This window comes from Podarcis tiliguerta (assembly GCF_965153285.1).
Source record: "Podarcis tiliguerta genome assembly, chromosome: 1".
NCBI classification, from domain to species: Eukaryota; Metazoa; Chordata; class Lepidosauria; order Squamata; family Lacertidae; genus Podarcis; species Podarcis tiliguerta.
This window is the reverse complement of record NC_139534.1, coordinates 56,734,306-56,758,692: the sequence shown is the minus strand read 5'-3', so window position 1 is coordinate 56,758,692 and position 24,387 is coordinate 56,734,306. Positions and strand designations below refer to the sequence as shown.

General features: G+C 44.1%; 1 protein-coding gene across 5 annotated transcripts in view; it reads left to right on the top strand.

The window, feature by feature from the left end:
* SYT7 (synaptotagmin 7) overlaps positions 1-24,387 on the top strand; it is a 225,035-nt gene that overhangs the window by 131,627 nt on the left and 69,021 nt on the right. For 2 of the 5 annotated variants that reach the window (XM_083416933.1, XM_083416932.1), the window contains exons 3-4: positions 15,871-15,950; positions 21,851-21,982. In XM_083416933.1, the coding sequence (XP_083273059.1) occupies positions 15,871-15,950; positions 21,851-21,982 (212 nt within the window). Of the gene's footprint in view, positions 1-15,870; positions 15,951-21,850; positions 21,983-23,108; positions 23,325-24,387 lie in introns of all 5 variants that reach the window. The other 3 variants (XM_083416935.1, XM_083416934.1, XM_083416931.1) reach the window with 2 other exon arrangements.

The window sequence follows — 24,387 nt, the reverse complement described above, 5'->3', positions numbered from 1 at the left end:
TCAAGAACAAGGAAGATAAATCTCAAGGAATTTTGTTGTCTCAAATGGGTAGTGCAGTGGTTTTCAGCCAGTTTGCTGTGGCACACTGGGGTGCCTTGAATGGTGGTTAGGGGTGCCGCATGCAACACTGGCCTCTGTCTCTCTTTCTTTACCTCCCTCCTCATCTTGTGGCTCTGCCTCCCAAAGGCTTGTGCAGCTGTTTGTTGCATCAGTCATGGCCACAAGCTCCCAAGGTGAATGGTCCTCTGGGGCTGGTCAGGGTGTGCAGGTTGCCAGGAGCTGAGGTGGCCTCGGAATAAGCAAGCAAGCAGGCGAGGGAGTCCAGCCAGCCTATTCACCAGCCCTTATTGTTGGGAATGGACAGACAAGTCCCAGGCCCCTGTGGGGCAGTGTGAGGAGGCATCTCTCTTTGGGGCGGGGTGTGTGTGTTGCAGCTCAGAGACCAGGGGCAGCAGCAGCAGCGGCTGCCTGGAGGATTCTCAAGGAGAGGAGGCTGAGGAAACACTCCACAAGGGAGGGTGTTTGAAAAAGGGTGAGAGGCTGCCAGCTCTGCAGGCAAGGGGTGACATCATTGGGCTTCTGAGACCCACAGAGGTGCTGCAGAAAGAATGTAGTTGGCCAAGAGAGCCATGGACTCAACAAGGTTGAAAACCTCAGGAGTAGTGTATTAGCAAACTTGATGTGAATCAATGTTAAGAGTTTAAAACTAGTAAAAGAGTTAAAATTAATAATTCAAGCTATTGGTTCTAAAATCATGTGTGGAAACACATAGAAAAACTAAGCTGCTTTAAAATTGGTCAGAGAAAGTGAGAGTGGAGGGAGGGAGGGTATTGGCTGAAATGGGGGGGGGGGATGTGACCAACGGAACAAAGGTGGCATCAGAAGGAAAATGGATCCTGGCTAGAGCCACTTGCTTTAGAAAGGGAAGGGAGGTTGCCAGAGGGTTGGGGTAGTGATTTTGTGGAACTTTTGGAAAGCTTTTTGGGCAAGAATCTGAAGAAAGAAAGTGGGTGACTTTGAGGCAACTCTAGGGGACAGGCTGAAGTCAAAGTTTCATTTCTGCAAGAGAGCAGTAGTGGATTCTTGTGGGTGATGAGGGAAAGAGAATGTGAGATTTTGTGGTGTGACAGCCAAGAAAGAAGGCAAGAAAAGAGCACAACCCTAAGAAAAAGAGACCTGATCAGGTTTGAAAGGAGAAGAGGAGAGAGTGTGATGGATCCAATTAAATATTTGCATATATTTAAATGAATTGTATATGCAAACATGGTTACCTTCTCTCTCTCTAGGAGAACTCAGTTCACATCCTACATGTCACCCACATCCATCCTATTCCTCTGTTAAGGTAGTTTCAAACATGCATTTAGTGAATGGAAATCTGCAATTTTGCATGAATTGTAGTCTCTACCACACATATAGGCACACATCTGAAGAAAACAGTTATAGTAATAACATGCCTCAACAGATATCATGCTACTGAAAAACACTAGGCAGCTGCTTTACAGAATCCCCACCCCCCACCCCCGGTAGCAATTCTGTACCCTTCTGCTTTTTAAAATACTGTTTCATTCTTTTACCAAGTTCTGTTAAGGCAATGTACTCAATCTCTGCAACACCAAATATGCCCTGATTCTTAAAAGTAAATACCCCCCCCCCACACACACAGCAAAGCTATCCTATCTACCACTGCAGTAAGGTTAAACCCCAGCCATTACAGTACTGGCATTGGATCAGAACTAGCATGACTTCTGTGGAGCTAAGAATAACATTCAATTTTTAAAAATAATCAGATGAAAAATCCTTTAGCTGCTCCAGACACCCCACATGCCTGGCATTCAGCATCGTGCTGTGGCTTGTTTTCTCTCAAAAAGAAACCTCTCTTGGCTCATCTAGGGATTCAAAACTGGGTCAAGTGCTCCAAAGATGGCAAACCCCCCCCCCCCACCGTTATCAACACTGAAAATGCATTGATAAAAATAAAACTCTGTGGTTTCCTTCTCCCTGAGCACAGGAATATAACATGTTGAACCAGGATCAGTAATAATTAGGATAAATAAATATAGCTGGTATTTAATTTGAAACAGTATCTTGCATCTTAATGCAAGCATTAGCAACATTTCATCTGCCCGGCTTGGAAACTTGCCACACACAGCCAGTCACTTGCTTTCTTGACACCGTTCCCCACTCTCCCTCTTGTCTATATTGGGACTGCCAGCCAGCTTATATCTGGCAACTATCTCACTCCCTCAGAAGAAACCAGGTCCAGCTTCCCAGATTCAGGCTGCTTAGTTTGCCAGTGCCTTACAGAAGATGGGAGGTTGTGTGTGGAATACGTTCATGAGTTAAGCAGCAATATCGCCCCATTAATAAGTAAAGATGCTCATCTGGGAGCCAAATTAATAAAACTGGCTGCCACAGAGTGAGCAAGATGAATTGAAGATTTCGCTGATCAGAGATAAACAGACAACAGCCTTGCCTAGTTCAGATTCATTCCAGTGACTGGCACACCGGGGGCCCCCACACGGGAAAAAAGCCCTCATGGTGACAGGAAAGACAAGCCGCTCCTTTGCTTCCGCCAGATGGAGTAGATAGGGATAAGTGGCTGGGGGAAAATAGATGCTGGCTGGCTGAATGACTTTCTTGACAGGTAGTGGAGCTACAAGGCAGCCATCTTCCCCAAAATTGACTTGGGTATCTTCATTCTTGCTAAGAGAGTGCTTCTGCTGTCTGCTGTTTCTATCCTGCCATGGTTTTCCATTTTGGTTTGCGGAGAGTGTGGGTAGCTTATTAATTAACCCATTACATTTTTATCCTGTCTTTAAGGAGCTCAAAGCAGTGTATCTGGGCCCTGTCCCCACTTCTTATTCTCACTGCAACTATGACATCCAACGGAAGGCAGGGGGGACCAGATTTTGGTGCCGTACAGGGCACTCCTGAAATTTGAGGTGCTAAGGTCCACCACTGCAATAACCCTCAGAGGTAGGTTAGTTTCAGAGCTAGTGGCTGGCCCAAGGTCACCTAATGTGTTTCACAGCTTAGTGAGGAGTTGAACCTGGCTACCTCCAGTCCAAGTCTAAACCACCCATCAACTGCACTAGCTAGTGTGGTATAATGGTTAGAGCATTTGACTAGGCCAGGGTTCAAATCTCCACTCAGCCATGAAGCCCACTGGGTGACCTTGAGCCAGTCTGCAACTCTCAGCCTAAGCTACCTCACAGGGTTGTTGTGAGGAAAAAATGGGGATGAGGAGAGCCATGTACACTATTTGAGCTCCTTGGAGGAAAAGGTGGCATATAAGTGCAATAAACAAACAAACAAACAAACCACACTGAAGGTGTGGCTGAGCTGCAAGAGCAGCATGCGTCTCTCCAAGGTGGTCAGCTGGGTCTGTGTGAGCCAACTAGAGAAGGATAATCTTGTAGGCTTTTTGTGCGGCTTTGGGGAGAGCAGGTTTGCAAACAGATTTCTTTGGTGAAAGCCAGTCTTGCTAGATGCGTGAGAACGTGTGAGGTTTCTGTAGGAGTTGCACAACCCCTTACATTCTCACACCCTTTTGTGTAGAATCATTTGATTTTCCTAAATTCCTGCTTGCCTACCCACCACCAAAAGGCTTATCTAATGATTTATTTTGCTTTTCTTTCACTGTATGTGTGCTGCTCAAGGGAAGACAAGGAGGAAATATAAGAAGGTGGGGAGCTCTCCAGGATTGTGGGAGGGATGAAAAGAATTACAAAAGAAAATATATGCATGCTTGCCCTGTGCTGCCATTTCACAACAATCTCTGAGTCTCTGTGTGAAGTTTTCTAGGCACACTGGCAGCTTTGCAACTTTGGTGAGGGGAGGGATACAGGGAAAGGAGGCAATTGCATCCCAGACCCCAGTAGCAAATGTTGATTATGCATAACTGTGTTTCTGACATAGAATGCCATGCAACAAAATGTTTTCAGTCTAAGTGTGCTGCACAACATCTCTTGCTCCCACTGTTCTCACTCAAGTCATGATACATTATCTTAGCCTACAAACATAGAATTATTGAGTAGGGAGGCACCTTCAAAGGCATCTAGCCCAACTCCCTGCTCAGTGCAGAATACAACTACAGCATTTCTGACAGAAGGTCACCCAGCCCCTGTTTTGCTCAGCTCTCTCAACCATTCATCATAGAACCTCATTTCCAAACCCCCTCAAAGTCTTAGTTATACTCCACAGGAGAGGCTCCAATTTGTCAGTGTCCTTCACTGAATACAGCTGTACCTTGGAAGTCGAACGGAATCCATTCCGGAAATCCATTCAACTTCTGAAATGTTCAACTTCCAAAGCGCAGCTTCTGATTAGCTGCAGGAAGCTCCTGCAGCCAATCAGAAGCCACATAGGCACTGTCGGATGTTTGGCTTCCAAAAGAACGTTTGAAAACTGGAACACTCACTTCTGGTTTTTGATTGTTTGGGAGCCGACACGTACGCGTTCCGGGGCATTTGGGAACCAAGGTGTGACTGTATGGTGCCCAGAATTGGACACAATACTCCAGATGTGGCCTGACCAGCGCAGAATAGTGGAACTATTGCTGCTCATGATCTGGACGCTACAGGCTGGGTTCTGTTAAACAGCTGTGCTAGCAGGAGTTAGTGCAATGTGTCCCACTAGTGCCTTGGGGCTTCAACCCTCTCCTTGCCCCTGTGCCCCCCAAAATCATCTCCAGGTGGTTGGGGGAGCCCCCCAAAACTGCATGGGGGGGATGAGAGCACAGACTGTTACGTCTGACAAACTGAAATGCTTGTGCTGACGGAATGGTCATAATAGTGTGACGTTGAATTCCTCCCTTTGCTTCTTTAATGCAACCTAAGAATGCATGGACATTTTTAGCAGCCACGTCGTGGTGCTGGCTCATGTTCAACTTGTAATAAACTAAGTCATTTAGATCCTTTTCACATATGCTGCTTTCAAGCAAGGTCTCCTCCATCCTATATTTGTGCCTTTGATCTTTATTTTATTTTTGGACCTAATTGTAGGACTTCACATTTATCTCTGTTGAATTTAATCTTGTTGGTTTCGGCCCAATGTTCCAGCCTGTCAAAGTCGTTTTGAATCTTGATTCTGTCTTCTATGGTGTTAGCTATCCCTCCTAGCTGTGTGTCATCTTTAAATTTAATAAGCATCCTCTCTATGCCCTCATTCAAGTCATTTATAGCAATGCTGAATAGCACAGGGCCTAAAAGAGAGCCCTGTGGTTCTCCACTTGAGTCTTCCCCCCCAGGCAGCTGACTTACAGCCATTAATGAGCACTGGCTGGGTTTAGTTGTTCAACCAGCTGTGGCTCCACCTGACATTAATATCATTTAGCCCAAATTCCTCTGTCATTCATCAAGGATCTCATGGATGACTGTCCAGTGCTTTGCTGATTTTGTTTTAAAAATAAACTTTTAAGGTGGCCCTCCATTATCCCTATGTTGCAAATGGTGAGAGGTGCAGAAGCTGATAGGGGTGTCTTCTCTAAAGCAGCATTCCTGTGCTCATTTACTTCAGAGTAAATCCCTTTGATCTCAGTACTTCTGAGCACGCATACCTGGGACTGTCATACACAAAGTGATATTTGAACAAGAGAAACCGCGATTCAAGGTCAATAATAAAAGTATATTGTGTGGAATATACATTTAACCATTATTTGATTCAAACCTGTCTTCATTTATTGGAGTTTTGTGCAATCTTCTTGGTCAGTTCCAGGAAAATCTGGAGGGTATGAAAAATTTGAGCAGAAACTTTAGAGGTTTCCATGAAGCAGTTGCCAAATGAAAATTTGGCGATCTTCTGAAAACCTTTTTGAACTAAGGAAGCATACTAAGCTTGGCTGAAGCCTTTAGTCATGCTAAGAGGTAGGAAGTTCATATCCAAGGTAGGTTTCTCTGTGGATGAGCTCCCACCATCCACCTCGCCATTCCCGTTCTGTTTCTTATATTTTAAGTCAGGGCCACATCTGTTCCCAAGCACCACAGGATCCCTTCCGAAATGAGAGAATTAAATCCAGCAGCTGGCACATATGTCACCTGTTTGGAGCCTCCCAGTGGGGTCTAGAGACGGCAGAAGCAGATGAAAGGTTGCAGGCACTGCAGCCCATTGGTATGCACACACGATAGAGTGCAGGCAGCATGGAATTTTAATGAATGATTATGTTCTTCCATCAAGCTAAATTTAGAACCAAACCCAAGAAGGTGAAACCCTCTCACCTTCTGCCAAAATGTAGATGAATCATGAGCAGCTTGTCCTTAGTCAGCTTCCATCTTGCTCATACTCTTGTCTTCAGCATCAGTGGCTTCCTAGACAGACTGGGGACAGAGGGACCAGTATTCTCAGCAGTGTCTGCCTATTCAGCTGCTGTTTGTTTCTCAGGTGAGACGGCAGGTTCTTTCCTTCCATATAGTACAGTCCAAATTTGACTACGGAGCAAGCCTGAAAACCACCTGCATTCCCATTTAGCAAGAGCTTTTGTAGACATGGAGTAAAGACATTTAGGAAACACATTTTGAACAGTGTATGTGCGAGAGAGAGTTTCTTTATGGACTGCCATTTTAAAATTTAAATAAGAGGCCACAACTGACAGCATGTGACAAGCTCCCTGAGTCCCAGCAGCAAGTACTTTCACGGACCTGAGTGCTTGAAATACCGCCTGAAGATACATCACCCTGGCTGCATTTTCTCAATCCATACTAGAAGATCCACTCCATACTCTCCCAGCTGTCCTGTGAGTAAACAGGTGCATAAATCTGACAGATGCTGCATATTTGGATCTTCAGGAGCCTTTGTGCTAAAGCCCTTCCCCAAATGCTTATGAGGAAATGTGGTGATTGTTAATATTACATGTTGCCAATACCCCTCTCAAGTCCTCCTTTAATGCAAAATATTCTTCTAGTGCAGCATTATGGAGAGGAAAATTAAAATTGTCAGGGACTCAGTCAACAAGAAAGGGAGTAGCTTGGGAAGCATTGTGCATAAGAGGAAGTTGTAACTGGAAGAGCAGCTGGAAGATCTCTGCCACCCTGTGGCAAGTTTTGCATTTCAGCTACCCACATAATCAAGAAGAACACTACTTAATAATATATGGCACATATCAAGGATGTGGAAAAAACAGAAGAGAGGTGGGGGTTATTTTAAAGGGGGGCAAGGTGTGGCAAGGAAAGAGAATGGGAAGGTTTTCAAAGCTGTACTTTCAGTTGCTGTGGGATTTCCATGACATAAGCACATTCTGGGGATTCTCATGTACGCCCCATTCATTTCAATCAGTTGCATGCTAGAGAAATTCCCAGATGATTATGTTGTCTATTGGTGACTAACACAGGTCTTCTCTGCTTGGGGATTTGCTGAGTGTAGCCCATAATAGCTGTTGCGCTTCTTTGCTTCCTGAGTCATGCTGGCCTGAGAGAACCATATAGCTGGGTTACTGACCCAATTGGAGAGAGTCTGCAAGAGACCTCCATTGTTAGGAGTAGTTAGTATGTGTTTGTATTTTGAATCGGCATGTCTAAAGGAGACTGAGTCAGCCCAGAGGATCAAAGGGATTCTTTCCCTTTCATTGCCTTCCCCTGAATCCTCCAGGCCTGCAGTGGAGTTGACTAGATTGCACAAGACATGCAGTTTGTTTTTGCAGGGCATAAACATTCATCTGTCTTTTCTGAAGCCCTGGCACTTCCCAAATTTCTTCCGCAACTTGTCCTCTGTTCACCCTTCTTATCCTGCCTCACATGGATGGTCCCCTAGTCCTGCCTGCATTTATTCCCCAGCACATACACTTGCAGAGACACAACCTATCCAGACTTCTTTTTTCCACAACAGATGGGCTACTGCTATTATACATTTGTTGCACGCAGTACAGACATCTTCCCTTGAGGATGCACTTCTATTGTAGGGATACTTCAGTTTTTCAACACTACATGGACTATTTTCTATCTCGAGGGAAATGCCAGTTTAGGCTGCAGTCATATAACTGGGAGTAAGTATGTCCCACTGAACTCAATGGAATTTTCTCCTTGTTATAGGATTGTACTGTTCTTGTGATTTGCAGAAATGTGTGGACTGTTGTTCTGAACTGCAGTGAAAGAAGTGTGATCACTTTGCCTGCTTCAAGTCTTTATCGTGCGCGTGGGCATTTCTATGAAAGACACTGCTTCTTCTAAAACAAAATGATCTTAATACTACTCAGGAGGTTGCACCATCATCAGGAGATTACAAAACATAAGATCTGGTTCAGCATCCTGTTCTCAAAGTGGCCAAACAGATGCCTGTGGGAAACTGGCAATCAGGACTTGAGCACAAGAGCAGCCTCACTTCCTGTGGTTTCCAGCAACTGATATTCAGAAGTATTACTGACTTTGACCATGGAGGCAGAATGTGGCCATTGTGTCTTCTAGCCATTGATAACCTTATCCTCCATGAATTTGTCCAGTCCTCTTTTAAAGCCATCCAGGTCTGGGGCCATCACGGCTTCCCATGGGAGCAAGTTTACCTGTGCGCAGAGTGAATAAGTACTTTCTTTTATCTGTCCTAAACCTTCCAAGATTCAGCTCTGTTGGATGTCCAGGAATTCTAGTGTTATGTGATTATTCACTTTTCTATCATTGTCGTTTCTTTCTGTAACTTCCTGCAGCTTGGTTGCCATTCCCCACCCTAGTTTGGGCTTCTTCCCACATTACTTGTAAGATCCTAGCCAACCACAGACCACTAAGTGAACGTTATGGCATCATGACACCCAAGCAGAATGCCACTGAGGGCAAATAAAGTGAATTATTTGCTGCCTTGGATGAATTGCCCTCACTGTGAACAAACACAAATTCAAGGAAACGGCTGAAAAAATAACTGAAGCCTTAGTAATTAAATAGTTATAGACTGCCAAAATTGTTAGTGAAAAACATAATATATTTGGCACAGCCTTGAAAATACTGTACACATTTTTTTAAACTTCCTGGCCAAGTCCCCATCTAATATGAAATCAATATTGATGTCAGTAAGGAAGGTTTCCAGATGGTGCAGATCCACACACATCCCAATTCTATGAGTGTTTATACTACCACTTTCTTACTTTGGGGTAGAGCTGTAGCTCAGAGGCAGAAAAATCTGCTCTGCATGCATAAACTCTCAACTAAGTCTCCAGAATCTCTGGGTACGGCTGTGAGAAACTTATCTGGATGGACCAATGATCTATAGGCAGCTTCCTATGCATTCCAGGTAGTTTATTGAGAAACTACTCCACTCACACTTTTTTTGTTGCTGCATCACACTGTTGACTCAAGGTTGTGGTCCACTAAGACCCCAAGATCCTTTTCACTGTGCTACTGGCAATCCAGGTGTCCCCCATCTTTCATTTGTGCAGCTGGTTCTCCTGCCTAAGTGTAGAACCTTACATTTGTCCCTACTGACATTCATTTGGTTAGTTTTGACCACTTCCTCACATTAGAGCTTCTAGGTGCAAGCAGATTTCTGCTTGCTTATAAGACTTTTCCTTCCTCTCCACCCCTAGCAGGCCCTTCACATCTGCTTCTGCGGGTCCTCTAATCTTCTGTAACAGATTTGGGTGCATGTAGGGTGCTGTAGGAGGGAGAGGGAATCTGTTCTGCAAAGACTGTCCATTCTATTGGTGGATGTACACCACTGGATATCATCTCCTGGGTTTTGCTTTTTTCTGATGGAGGAAAGAACATCCATAGCTAATGTTCAAAAAGGACATGACCAGCAGTAAACAAGGTAAAGAGCCAATTGTGTTACTCACATTTTCCTTTGAACATCTGTTATTTTTTTCTGTTGCAGAGCCATAGTTATTGAAACATTGTCTGAATTTCAGAGCAAGTTCTGCCCATGGACATGTGGGCAGTGCAGGGAGTTTTTGCAAAACATTTTTATATCAGGAGTCAATTGATACAAAGAGCTTTGTTTACATGCTTTGTAGGTTGTTATGGACAATGATTACAGTTTCTCTGAATGTGACCATTTTGGAAAATGAAACTTAGAATCTACTCCATTGCTCATTTGCTATGTCATTGCAGAATCCAACTACTTTGACTTTAGCAGGTGGTTGAGGGAGTTAAATAACTCCTGTAGCTTTTCCATTACAGCGAATGGTCTTCTCAAATCTAAGAATGTTTCATTTCATCCATTTGTTCATGTTATACCCCACTTTCTCTCCCAATGGAAACTCATATTTCATACACCTTTTATTTAAAAACAACAACAGCCGAGCCCAAAGTGCCCTGAACTACAGCTGGACATAATGACTGCATTATGGTCTGTTCTTTATTGTTTTAAATCATTCAAAGCTTGTCAGGATTTCTAACTTCCTAGAAGCCCACCTCAGAATCTTGAAATCTCTACAGTTTCTGCCACACTGTGCATGGCTTTCAATGACTGCATAGTCATATGAATGCATCCCATATGGGACTCTGGATCTTCTCAGATATCCAGAGGACCGCAGTGTTCATACATAGCTGATTTTAGAAATCTTCTGATACATTTATTCTAGCACCCTAAACTCCTTGAAACACTTCGTTTCTGTTAGATGGACACTGATCAGGGCTGTGACTTCTGCCTGTCTAAGCAACAAGCAACAACTTTAAGTTGTCATCCTTGCCTTAGAATCTTTTTACCCTCTGATCCCCAAGTTTATTAGATTCTGTTAAAAATATTTAAGATTTTCTGTCTCTTTGGGGTCAGGAAAACAAGTGTTAACTACTTCCCATTACTTAAATACCTATTAAATCACATAACATTTAGAGAGAGAAAATATGTTTGTCAAGGAAGGTAAAAAAAATCTGGGACAATATTTTTTTTAAAAGAAAAATATTTCTAGAGAGGCTTTTTTTAAAGGAGAGTTGTACAGAATTTTTTTTAAGTTCAGTTTCGAACCCAATGCCTAGATTATTAATAATGTGTCGTTACAAAAGGAAGGTGCCTACAAGAGCCCATGGGTAGAGTTTCCATACCTCACCCAAATATGGCAGTCCAACAACTTTGCCCAAAAAAACTCAACAACTTTTCTGTCCAGATTTTCACTGCTTGAAATATGGCAACCCTACCAGGGGTCCCAGGCATACACACAGGGTGTGTGTCCCCTTGGATAATGGAAGAAATGGCACAGAATGTAATGCTTTAAGAAATATGGTTTATTCACCTATTTACACCTTCAGTCTGCATGGAGGAAGTCCATGACTCTTAGAAAGTGGTTTTCCTAGGTAATTAGTTAGTTGTGTTGTTTCAAGTGGAATTACTGAGTTAGACCTCCCAGCCCTTTTGGACTCCATCTCTCAGTGTGAAGGCCTCTACACTGCTCATTCTTGACATCTGATTTTCGATTGGCCTCTGATTCCCAGCACTTCATTCCAAATCTCAATGGAAAGTTGTCTCCCCACACTTCCTCACCAGTCTTATGCTGTTCAAATCGTTTCCCCCCTCAGCCTGTCTTGTATTATTCCCTCCTGTAGTCCCTCCTGTAGTCCCTAATTTAATTTTGCTGCAGCACCGGCATCTGTGGTTGGTACTGTTGCCCTTTGTGGTTGTAATCATTGCCCTTTCACATCTAATCCACAGTCTAAGGAAGAAGGATGCACTGCTTGCATGCCTGAGGCCTTCTGGGTTATGCTGCGCCAGCAGACTTGCACCAAGAGTAGCACAAAAACTGTCTCCCTTCTACACCTGTGTTTTCATTTGCTAATTGTTCACTAATTAGCATTAATTGTCTCTTGCCTGCCCTAGAATCATGAAGCACATTGAGACTGCCATCAGAAATCACAACCAAGCGGCCTTATTATCGAGACCCAATTAGGAACAAAATGCTCACTTCATTATCTTATGACATGCGTTTTGTTTTTTTTTGTTACTGTGAACTTAATTAATTAGAGTTCAATTAATCCTAAAATGGCCTGGCTGTTTCTCCTCTGCTGGGACTGTGATGAAGGGGAGGCAAGGCTAAATTTTGTTCACCTTGAAGAGCATGGAGAAGCACCAAAGCATCTACCTAGTTTCAAGACCCCCAAAGTAGAGGGACTCCCATGGACATCTCTGTTTGCTTGGGAGGCATAAAATGAAATGGAAAAAGTGCATATAGTTTTGTGGCTGCCAGTTTCCAAGCTAGAGGCTTCCCCATGCCTTTAAAATTAACACAAGAACATAAGAAGTCTTTTGTATCAGGCCCATGACCTGTTCTCACAGTGGCCAGCTGGATATCTGTGGGAAACTCAGCTGGTGGAGCATGAGACTCTTAATTTTAGTGTTGTGGGTTTGAGCCCCACATTGGGCAAAAGATTTCTGCATTGCAGGGGGTTGGACTAGATGACCCTTGTGGTCCCTTTCAGCTCTACAATTCTGTGACTCTAAGCACATAAGCAAGACATGAATTGCCACTGAATTAGAGACCAGGCAACAGTGATTTCTCCCTCCCACTTTCACCCTGTCATTTTATCGGTCTCTCACCTGTGGTCAAAGGTGAAGCAGATGAAAGACCTGAGATAAGACAGGTGAGAGAAGGCACTACTGCTGCTGTTTCCTTTTCCAGTTCAGCAGCATGGGGAAAATCTCTGGCTTGCAAATTGGCCACTCCTGAACTTTCTAGCAGTATTACTAATCCAACTGAAAATTAAATCTAAAAAACAAAACAAAAATATAAGTCATACTGACAAATGACAGAATTAGAATAAGAAAGCAATGGACTCCTGATGTGAATCTGAGCATATCATTCAACATATTTTCTATTCACATCAGCAACAATGAGAAAGGAATAACTTTATTTTGTTTAAGAAAGTGACAAATGCTTTCACAATTGCCCAGTCAACATCCAGATCTCTATAAAGAATGTGTCAATGCCAGTGAACCAATTGCTAAGATAATGTTCAATTTTTATGTTCGTTTTTGCAAAGCACTTTTACAAAAGAACACTTTGATCAGCCTGGAGCCTCTGATTGCGCCCCTTAGCTAATAAATATCACTTTACAGGAACCCTATGCTGAGGGAAAATGTGTGGTTAGAAATACCCAACAGGGTTTGGAGGAAGTTGCAACAATAAAATATTAAGAGAACATGTTCCTTCTAGAGGGCAGTTAATTAAATTGCAGTGGCCTGATCTTTGGAAGTGAAAGGCATTCAACAGTTCCCATTGACTTCAGTGTGAACTATGATTAGTCATCTCCACTGAAGCCAAACTTTGATCCCTCGATATAGCCTTACATTACCTAATGCCAGGGACCTAGCTGTTGCCTTGCCTTTATATTTTTGATGCTTCAATGCACAATGCAGGAACTCTATAGTTTTTTTCAAGGCAAAGTACGCTGGAATTGAATGTAGTTGTAAGTTGTCAGATCTGGTGTTCCAGATCTCTAGCTGACAATAATGAAAATGCAGTTTGGGAAGCTTCTAGTTATCTTCTCCCCTCTAATCCAATTCAGTTTTATTGCATAAAAATACTTAAATAACATCAAATGAAATACTAGAGTAAACAATGACTATGGCCAGGTTTGCACATAACACTAAGCTAAACTGTGGCTTAGTGTGAAGCAATCAGTATACTGGTGTGCAGTTAGAAAATCATGTCTACTTCACCTTCCCCAATTCTGCTGCTGTAGCACCACCAAGAACTAAGCCATGATGTGACTTAGTGTTATGTAGTTTGTCTTGCTCCAAACAAGCCACAAGCTGTAACCAAGGTTTGTTCCTGGCTTACAACTCATGGTTTATTTGGGGAAGACAAAGCTTGAGTGTACCTTCACTCATAACACTAAGCTAAATTGGTGGTGTAGGAAGTGGTGCGCAGTGGGTGCAGGCCGCCCCAGGTGTCATCACTGAGGGGGGTCACCGTGGGGCATGCCTGAGCCACACATCTCTCCTGGGGAGTTACACGGTGGCTCAGGCACCTGCAGGCTCCGTGCTGCCTGAAATGGCAACGTGGGGCTTGCGGACTCCGTGGAGGTTCCACGCAGTGTGCTCTGCCCCGGCTTGCCCTGCCCCCGGGTGCAGGATATTTGTGCCGTCCCGGGCACTCGAGCAGCTAGCTACGCCACTGAGCTAAATCATAGTCTCCTGGTAGTGCACACAGTTGTGAGGGAGGAGCAAAGCAGCCAAGTTTTTCTGTGCACTAACCTGCTTCATAACTGGTTTGGCTTAGTGTTGCATGTGAATGACAACTATTAAAAGCATACAAATGCCAATATCTTATTTGATATACTTTATATATCATAGAATCATAGAACTGTAGAGTTGGAAGCACGCATAAGGGTCATCTAAGTCCTACCCCCTGCAATGCAGGAATCTTTTTGTCCAACATGGAGCTTGAACCCATGACCCTGGCAATAAGAATCTCATGCTCCTCCAACTGAGCTATCCTAATGGTTCTGATTTCATTATTTTTAAATGGACCAATACAAGGACATGCAAATAAACACTAGCAGAGAAGAGAAAATATGTTCAAAGCTCTAGAGATAATTGCACACACCAACCCAGTCAACACCATCCCCATTCCTTTATTTCATTCAGTACTCTGTACTGTAGGAATATTTCTGCTTCACTGTGATAAAAAGGGGTGGAGGGAGAAGGAGAAAAACAGGTAGAAGGAAAGAATGTGTTATCTGCATCTGATCTGATTAGATCTCAATAGTGTAATTAGGGAAAGTGTCAAGTCCCCTTTTGTCTGCCCCATGAGAAGTTATTCTGGCACTTTCACATATGACAGAACTGTTCCAGGAGTAGCACAGAAAGGGAACCTTGGACTGCAACTTCTCAGCTATTTTCAGATAGTTGCAAGGGAGATTTCATTTCAGTTTGCTCCGATAGCTGCAGAAGACTCAGTTGACGTTTGTTCCAATTCAGCAGTAAGCAGTGGGTTTTCCCAAGCACAACAGTGGGACCAGAAAAGTACTTGTCGTGCCTGTGATTAGAAATCCCCAAGTATGTGGATGAATCCTGAGTTAAACAGTGTAACCAGATCACTCTGCAGTTTCTTTTTGTCTCCTGCCCTTTGCGTTTTATATTGTATATGTTATATATTGTTACAGGAATTCTAAGGTAACAATATTTTCTCATGCTGCTAAATTATCAGTGTAATTCAATAAAACTGTTTTGATTATTTTTTTAAAAAAAGGAGGGGCTTTGACTTCCAGGTCATCACTTCAATAAATACTTTAAAAATTGAGGATTAAATGGTGGGTGCCTGAGTTTGCTGTACAAGAACACCTAAAATTACCAGTCTTGTACCTTTCCCTCTGGTTAAGTCCATTCTTCATCAGCTGTGGAGCTACTAAATCTACATCATGCCCAGGGCATTTTTGTGATGTATGAAGCTGTCATTGGTGATCACCTCATAGGATCTGTACATTCTGCTCTCATGTTTGGAATCTGTTGATCATTGACAAAGCCCAATACATTTTTGTATTTCTAGTACATATTTCCTTTGTCATCAGATAGATGCAATTCTGGTTTTATGATTTTAGCACTCCTGGTTTGACTTGGTAAATGCTTCTTTAGCTGCTGATAGATTTTATCTACAAAGAGGAAATGCATGTGGAATTAAAGACTAAGTAAAACCATCTTTATACAATACTTTGTTTTCAGCCTTAGCTGTAGCAGATATATTAGTTCACTGCGACTAGCAGAGCATTTTCTCTTACCAAAAACTTCTACGGAGGTCACCCCCATATTACAGTCCACTTATGCAAATTTTCTACTTTCAAAGGGTCTACTGGACAAAGCTGGCCTTTTGTGTTTCCGAACACTAATCACATAGAGTGCCACTGCAAGTGTGACAAGGGGAAGGGACCTACCTAGATCTTTTCCAGTTCTCCTTTCAGAAGCAAAGCTGTTCCTCCCACCAGATAAACCCTTATCCTCACCTTCTCTTTTTCCATTTCATTTCAGGGCAAACGCTATAAAAACTCCTTGGAGACGGTGGGAACTCCAGATTCCAGCCGAGGTCGCAGTGAAAAGAAAGCCATTAAGTAAGTCCCAGGAGGAATTATAGGAGTGAATGGATTGGAGGTGTTTGGATCACAATCACTGCACAATGAAGATATTCATTGGAGATGTGTTGGCTGTTTTGCCTTCAGGCAACCCTGTAACTGAAAAGTCCTAAGCACACGTCACATGTCTCCTCCACTGCCATATTGCTTTAATCCTAAGAATGAATATATATATATATATATATATATATATATATATATATATATATGTCACACCACTGCAGTAGCAGCCAGTGTTAGTAGGGCATGGCTACCCTCCCAACATTGGTATCTCTGCAGCGTACCTGGTCAGGACTGAGTGATGGTGAGGTCAGGGCTGCATAGACCACCAGCGGAAGCACCACATTGTCTCTCCCAGTGTGTCCACACAGCCCCAAGCTCTCCTCTATCTCTCCCCAGATCTCTCCTGATGAGTTGCAGTGGTGCCAGTGTTGGGAGGGCAGCTTTGCAGTACCACCGCACCAGCTGCCACTGCACCACTGTACATGTGTTGTACACATGCAGCTCCTGATACTGCTTCAGTTTGTGTAATTGTTCCTGTATTTTTTGTAAATACCCCACTCTTGTGCATACACCTTTATGTTTTCCAACCAGACAGTAGTCCAAAATGCTCTTGGCACACCTGTAAATATTTATCGTCCCAACATTCATCAGAGTAGCACCACTTCTTTTATTACCCTGAAATTTTTCCCTATTTTACCCTCTCACCATAGCAATCTGACACCTGTAGTCACACCTCCCAAGGCTCAAAACTCCAAGTGCTATCCCTCAAAAAGCAATTCTATCCCTATTACATTTCTGCAAGCCTTCCCCCACCCCCCACATTTACTATTTTATCTGCTTCTTTGACATTTCCCCTGTATTTCAAAACATTTCAGACTCTCTCGTTCCCTATTCCTGTGACGTCAACAGATTCGGACTACCCAAGAGATCAGTACCAAACTGCAGTTCTGCCTTATATGTAGCCATCCACACTTGATATATACCAGTCCAAATAAGAGTTCAGCCTTTCTTCTGTTTCTGGGCACGTGATAAATCTCCTGAATGGAAAAGCAAACCATTTTCTTTCTCCAGGGCTCAGGCGTGTCTGTAGTGTAAAAGTTAGTAAAATCCTCCTGGCCCCTTTTCACTGGGTGAGAAGATAATGATTTTATTTATTATTTATCTCATAAATTTTGTTTATTGCTTGATTGCAAAAACAACAACAACAACTTCAAGGTGGTTATGGATATTCTCTACGTATGTAGATTCCTGAGCCTTAAGACTATGCCCCCACATTTTCAGATTGTGGCAATTGGTTCCAGGCAAAATGCATGGCTGGCTGCATAGTCTTCCTTTAGCCTGAATAAATAAATAAATCCTTTCCTCTGAAACAACTCCAAGTCATTGTGGTCTATGGACTTACTCCAGGTTCCTTTGTGGCTGTGTGTGTTCACACAAAGAAATGACTTGGCAATGAGTTGTGTAGTAGTAAAGTGGCAGACTCAGCAGTGGGACAAACTGTAAACAGCAAATTTGTCCATGCCACTGTGATTTAAGCCCTTCTGGTTATATGAAAATATTCTCTAGCAGGAAGCTGGGGACTAAGCCAAATTCAACATTCCCACCAATTATACGCTGCTCTTCCTTAGCCTGCTGTGGAAGAGTTCTCTTAAGCTTTATCCTTTATCAGCTTTCCGATAATATGATAGGGCCCACCCTTCTCTATAAACACTTCTGGGTCTCTTTCTCCTCACTGTCTTACATAAAGAGTAGGTTTTCCCAACTTTGCCTCACAGGAACCCCTGCTTTTACTTGAATGTTTCTTTCATTGCATTTTCTTGGGACCTTTACGATAAATATTGTTGAGGACCTACTGACATTTGGTTTGAAGGCTAACAGAGGAGAGAGACCTAGAACACTTACTCTCTTTTTTAAAGTAATGTTTGTCACATAACATTTTCTATATATACTTCATCTACATTTGTAACCTAACCCTTGTTAAAATTGTACTTGTTCCCCCAAAATGTTTACAATGTTTCTGGTTTGTTGGCAGGAGATGATTCTGCTCAGCTCCTTGAGCTGGACTTCTTCAAAGTAGATGCTTCCTTCTTTTTGTCCCTGAAGGGTGTGGTGGGTTAAGGGCTATAACATACAACAAAGGGTGTTCTGTGTAGAAAAGATTTATAACCAGATCTTTGTACATGTTAACTTGGACTCAAGGCCACTGATTTCAGTGGGTCTTTCTCCTAAGTAAATGGCATAGGATTAAAGCCTGACAGTGCATTCCTATGCATGGTTACTTGGAAGTAAGCCCCATTGTTTCCAATGGGATTTACTTCCTAGTCAGTGTGTTTAGGATTTTCACCTAGTTACCCAGTGGTTAACTCAGAACTTTCCCTTACAAGCAAGGAAGAGGTGAGCATATCACGGCATTTCAGTACTGCAGTAGCACATGAAGCTGCTGCGCTGAGCAATGTGGTGGAACAAAACCTTTAAGGTGCCTAGGCTATTCCTTTGACTCATCAATGCATCTGTACTCATAGCTCAATTGAAGATGGGTCTCCATTTATTTCTTCCCTTTCTTCCATTTAGTTCTTCCCTTTCTTCTTTCACATTGCAACAATTACTTACGATGAGTTGAGTTTATATGATAGGGATACATCACGTTGGGGTGAAATTTCTCCCACGATTACAATTCCTTGTAGATGCACACCCATCTGGCGAAACTGATATTTTGTCTCATCTTCAGGAATGATTTAAAAACTCACATTTCCCGAGAGCATGATTAAGTATCAGTTTTGCAACATGGCTGGTGTTTTGCCTTCCAGTATGATCATACAAGCTAACCCTCAGTTCCTCGCTGCCATCTGCCTATGCGACTGCCAAGTCAAATTTTCTGCAGTACAGGACACTGCAGAGATTTGGCATTTATTCCAAGGAGTTCAGTGGTGAAGCTGAGATGTTGTGAAATAAGAGAAGTTGATTACATACCATGGAACTATGTGGATCTGGTGAAAGGAGTGTTCCTTCGAAAGTGTGAACATCTGGGACTTTCTGACCTGTATCTCCTCCTGTTTGGTGCTAAGAAACCCAATGGTGTGATGATACGGAGGGCCAAACTGCACAAACTAAATATGTAGCGTTAAGCTGCATGTATGTGTTTTTCCTTTATTTAACAAGTGCGGGAGGAGGGCAATTGTCATCAGGACCACTGCTTGGCAGGGGGTTGGACTCGATGGCCCTTGTGGTCTCTTCCAACTCTATGATTCTATGCACAGAGGTGAAGTTTATTATTTCCTTCTCCAGACACAATCCCAAGGGCAACGCTTCTCTCCCTGTAAGCTTAGAAAGAATATTCCTGTTGTTGCCAGTGGGGGCTTTTGTTCTAAGCCTTATAGCTGCATACAGGGTGCATTTTCATCTTGGACTGTGGTTGTGGAGGGAAGGGTTACCTCACCTTCCTGCATACCATAGTCATTGGGGGACCCAATAAATAAAGAAAAAAAACATATTCATGACTGCTTGCAATGCTGTGCCCTTAAAGTGACATCTAGTTTGACCCCCAAACAGAAAGATTGGTGACATTTCAGTATCTGTGCATTTGTGTTGTGCAAGCATTTATGTGTGATTATTCATATATGTGTGTGTGTGTGTGCGTGCACGCACTGTATGTAGATGTGTGCTTACATCTCATATTTTGCATGAGTGAGTGTGTATGTGTGCACATACTTGCATATAGGTAGATATTGCATCCTTGGATGCACAGACCCATCTGTAGCTTGAGTCTCTGAGTAGCACTGCTTTCCGTTAGCTAAATCCTTAGCAGAACCAGATGTGATGAATACAGAGATCTGGGGTCTTGTTCTTTTATCATAAATGTGTGATACTCACTGTTGTCTCCCTGGTGTCTTTGGGACCTGGCAGGCTGTGTACATTCTGCTCTCACTGGATGGCTATGCCTATGAGTGGGTCAAGATCACCATGATGCAACAGCACTAACCACCACTAAGCATAGTGGAAAGCCTTGGACTCTTCTCTCACATTGCACAGCAGCAGAAGTGTTTCTCTTGCACAGTCCCCTTGCAGCATTACAGGAGGCCTCTATGACACCCCTGATCCCAAGCTCAACAAGGCAAGTGACAGATGAGGAGGAAGGCAGGCAGAGATTCACAGTGGAGAGAGGCTTGCCTCTCCACTTTCCCCACTTCCTTGTAACACTTTTCTTTGTGTTTCCATTCCCTGCGAATGAGCCTTGAGTTCAGGCGCTTGCAGACTGCTGCTATTTTGGGGTGGGATTCAATCACGTCCTGGTAAATTCAGGTTGTGTGAGTATAGTTGATTGCGAAGTTCTGCACAAGAAAATAAGAAGAATGCACTGGAAAGTGTGGGGAAACGCTTTTTGTGAACTCAACGCCCAAGACAAATGCTGAATAAACAGGTCATCTGGGGGAAATGCAGTTACCCTTTATCCCAGGTTTTTCATTTTCTCCTCTTATGTGTCTCAAGAGGCCAGTGGAAAGCCTTTTCATCCTCAAGCCCGGAAGGAGGACAGTTAATGAGCAGCGAATGGACTGCGCACAGAAGTGTACCCTGGAAGGAACCTTTGATGTCTCCAATAAATTTACCAAAGAGCCACTTGACTTCAAAGACCATTGTTGTCAGATCTCAGTCCTGTGAAACAAGTGCTAGGTAGCCATTTGATGAGCTCTAAAATCAGGAGAAGATGGTTTAGTCAGGCTCTATCAGATCATAGAGTGGGAGCCATGGCCTATTTAGAGAATATTGCCAGTGCACAGCCTCTAATTCAAGACAGATCGCCCTCCCTGGCTCCTTCTGCACAACTGAGCAGAAGATCCATGTGAGGACATGCCACATCCCTCAGGCTGCGTGAGGCCCTCTTCTTGATGACAAGCATCCAGAGTCATCTTTATTATTACTTCCCATGCTCCAGGCACACATCCTGGCAGGCATGGGGAAAGGGTTCAGAGGCCGAAGCCTTGCTCAAATTAATTCCCTCCCCGTGATTTTCTTGAATTTCACTTCAATACACGTGAACAAAATCCCATGGTTTTTATACCGCTCATGTGCACCACATTGCTATACACTTGATAGAATTATAACACTCTACTCCAGTGCCTCACAGGAACCATCTTGGTGAGTCGCTCTCCTTAACCTGTCACTCAAGATTCTTTGCTGCTTCTCTGTTACATTTATCTCTAATCTGATGCATGTGTTCTGCACAGAGAACCACTCGGAAGAGATTATATTCTCCCCCTGCAGAAGCAGCAGTAGGTCCTGCCAAAATTTTGGGGTTGGGACAGAAATTACTACTATTTTTTATTTTTGTTTTTTCTAAAAAAATATTTAAAAAAAGATGCTGCCATTGTGCTAGGTGCTATTGCAATCCTTCTCTAGAAGGCTCCATATTAGATGAAGACTGAAAAACGAGTAGTGCACGCAAAATGGCACTGCTTTGTCCTTCCCAGGCGGCAAAGTGGAGGGCCTGAGAAGGCAAGGTGTAAGGCCTTCTGAGGGAAACTTCTTTAACTGCACGCCATATCTCTCTCTCTCTCTCTCTCTCTCTCTCTCTCTCTCTCTCTCTCTTTCTCTCTTTCCACCAGATTCTGGAGGTGCCTGCTCCTGTCTTCCTCCAGCTTTACCTCCTGTTCCCACCTGTCCTTCCGTGTGTGTGTGTGTGTGTGTGTGTGTACACATGTGGGTGTGAGGCACAGAGCTTACCTTCCACAGGAGGAGAAATCACCACTCTGACCTCGCTGTCTCTCATTTGGGGTTTGGTTTTTTTTTTCTCCTTCCTCCCCTCGCAGGAATTTAGATTCTCTCTCTTGTATTTCCCTTTTTTATTTTTATTTTTCTCCCCTCATCACCGGCTGATGTAGTGATCTAGACAGAGACTTTTGGAATAACAATGACAACACAGTGCAGCAGAAATGGAGCTCCTACCCTCCCAAGGAGTTTATACTAAACATATCACCTTACGCCCCGTATGGTGATCCACGACTTTCCCTCAAGTGAGTCTCTCTTTAACTGATTTGATCATATATAGTGAGTATATGCACACCCTTCTTCCAACCTCCCCCTTCCTGCTTTCCCCTTCCCCTTGCCTTCTTCCCCCTTCTACCTCTTCCCTCACACTCCACCCCCTCCCCATGGACAAATGGCCATGGAGACGAGCAACCCCTCCTGCCTTCCCTCCCTCCCTCCCCCTCCCCATCCATTAATTCAGTGGTTCCCAACTACTGGCATTTGCACTGGTACTTGGTATGATAGACTTGCGTGGTTGATGCCCTGGATACCCCTTTTCTCTGGTCCCAGTGCAATATAGTGTTCTTCTGGATTTGTTGGCATCAGGTCAAGCTCCTGACTTTCAGGGTAGGCCTTCCAACCAAGTGGTTGGCTTCTGTACTCTGCTTTAAACCCAATACACACAATAGTGACATAACCAACCCAAATGGAAACAATGGCCAACACTGCCCAAGGCCTTAGAGCCCAATCACAAACTTAGAGCAGTCCTGTTGTTCTGGAGGGGCCTTGGCTCAGACGTTCGGCTTGCTAGGCTTGTACGGTGCTCCCAATGGGTTGAGAACCACTGCCTTAAGCAGCTCACTAAGAGAGGCCGGCACCTTTCCCTCCCTGCCCCCCGCCCCCAGTCCCTTTGGCTCTCCTACCCCTCACACCCCTCCACCTTCTCTGCAGCACAGGACGGGGTTGCCCGTTTTGGTCACCCTCTCAGCGTGTTCTCTGCATCTGCACTGTGTGGTGATGGTGATGGCAGTGGTAAGCTCTCTCACTAACATGGCTTTTCTCTCCCTTCGCCTGCACAGTGCCTCTCCCAATGGCCTTATCCATTGTTCAACCCTTCTTTGTCTATGGAATAAAGTAACTTTTGGCTGCAATCATAACCTCACAACCAAGCCAGGGCTGCCTGCTGTCTTTGCCTGGGACAAAGGCTCTCCTTGGCCCTTTCTTTTGCAGTGCTGATGTCTCTCTTTCTCTCTGTCTGTCTGTCTGTCCCTTGTCTGTCTGTCTCTGTCTCTCTCTTTCTCTCTCTCTCTCTCTTTCTCTTTTTCCCCCCTCCTCTTTGCGTGACCTCCTTCTCACTACCACCGGCCACCTTCCTCTCCTGACGTGCCCCAGTGGCACCTTGTTGTCAGGTGCAAAGCTGGCTGCTTCAGCCACCTCAGGATTGGCTGGGGAGCGGGAAGGACGCCATGGGGAGAGGCAGCAGCTCCGAGAGGACGGCATGAAGAGCAGCGTGTCTGCCCACAGCGAGCCCAGCATTGGGAAGGCGGGGAGAGGTCGATGGCAAACGGTGCAGAGCCACCTAGCAGCAGGGAAGCTCAGCCTATCCAAGTGAGTGAGAGTACATTACAGGCCTGGCCTGGCCTTGTGACGCAGAAGTCCTTGTAGCTAGGGATGGGCTGAGGGCGGGGGCAGGGAGGGGGAGGGGGAGAAACCAAACCCAGCTACCATCTTGGTGTTAGATTCAGGCAGAGCAGAGGAAAGCATAGGTGATGGTTGTGACACCTGATGGAGCAGTCTGCTGTGCCCTGGGATCAGTGAAAAAAGTTCTGTTGTGCAGGAGCAGAGGGTTGTATTACACACACACTCTCTCTCTCTGGCTTCATACGGAAGTAGTTTTGAGCATATGCAAATCAATAAAATAAACAGAATTTTGCCATATGAAAAAGGATTTCACTTTTAGTAAGTGTTATCACTGTGTGATCCTTAGTTGACTAATTTATAATACTAACCAATCAGAGAAGGGACGCAGGTGACACTGGTCTAAACCACAGAGCCTAGGGCTTGCTGATCTGAAGGTTGGTGGTTCGAATCCCCGCATTGGGGTGAGCTCCCATTGCTCGGTCCCTGCTCCTGCCAACCTAGCAGTTTGAAAGCACATCAAAGTGGAAGTAGATAAATAGGTATCGCTCCGGTGGGAAGGTAAACGGCATTTCCATGCCCTGCTCTGGTTTCGCCAGAAGCGGCTTAGTCATGCTGGCCACATGACCCGGAAGCTGTACGCCGGCTCCCTCGGCCAATAAAGCGAGATAATCACCGCATTCCCAGAGTCGTCCGCGACTGGACCTAACAGTCAGGGGTACCTTTAACTTTTAACCAATTAGAGGTTAAAGGCTCAGAAGAAGAGAGCTATGACTCTCTTAGTAGCTTTCAGTGGACTGCCCATCAGTAGATAAGAGCTTCATGCTAGGTTAGGCCAAAGGGCTGACCATAGCAACTGTAGCAGTACCTGCGCTATTAGATGATTCTGAGTAAATTTACTGTGAGCTACAAGGTGATCCTAGTGTGAGCTGTCCAGAAGTGTGAGACCAGAGTGTGATTCATTCCAGACTTTTTTATCTCTCACAGATGCTCCCTGTGTCTTGAGCAGAAAGATCCCATAACTATCTTTATT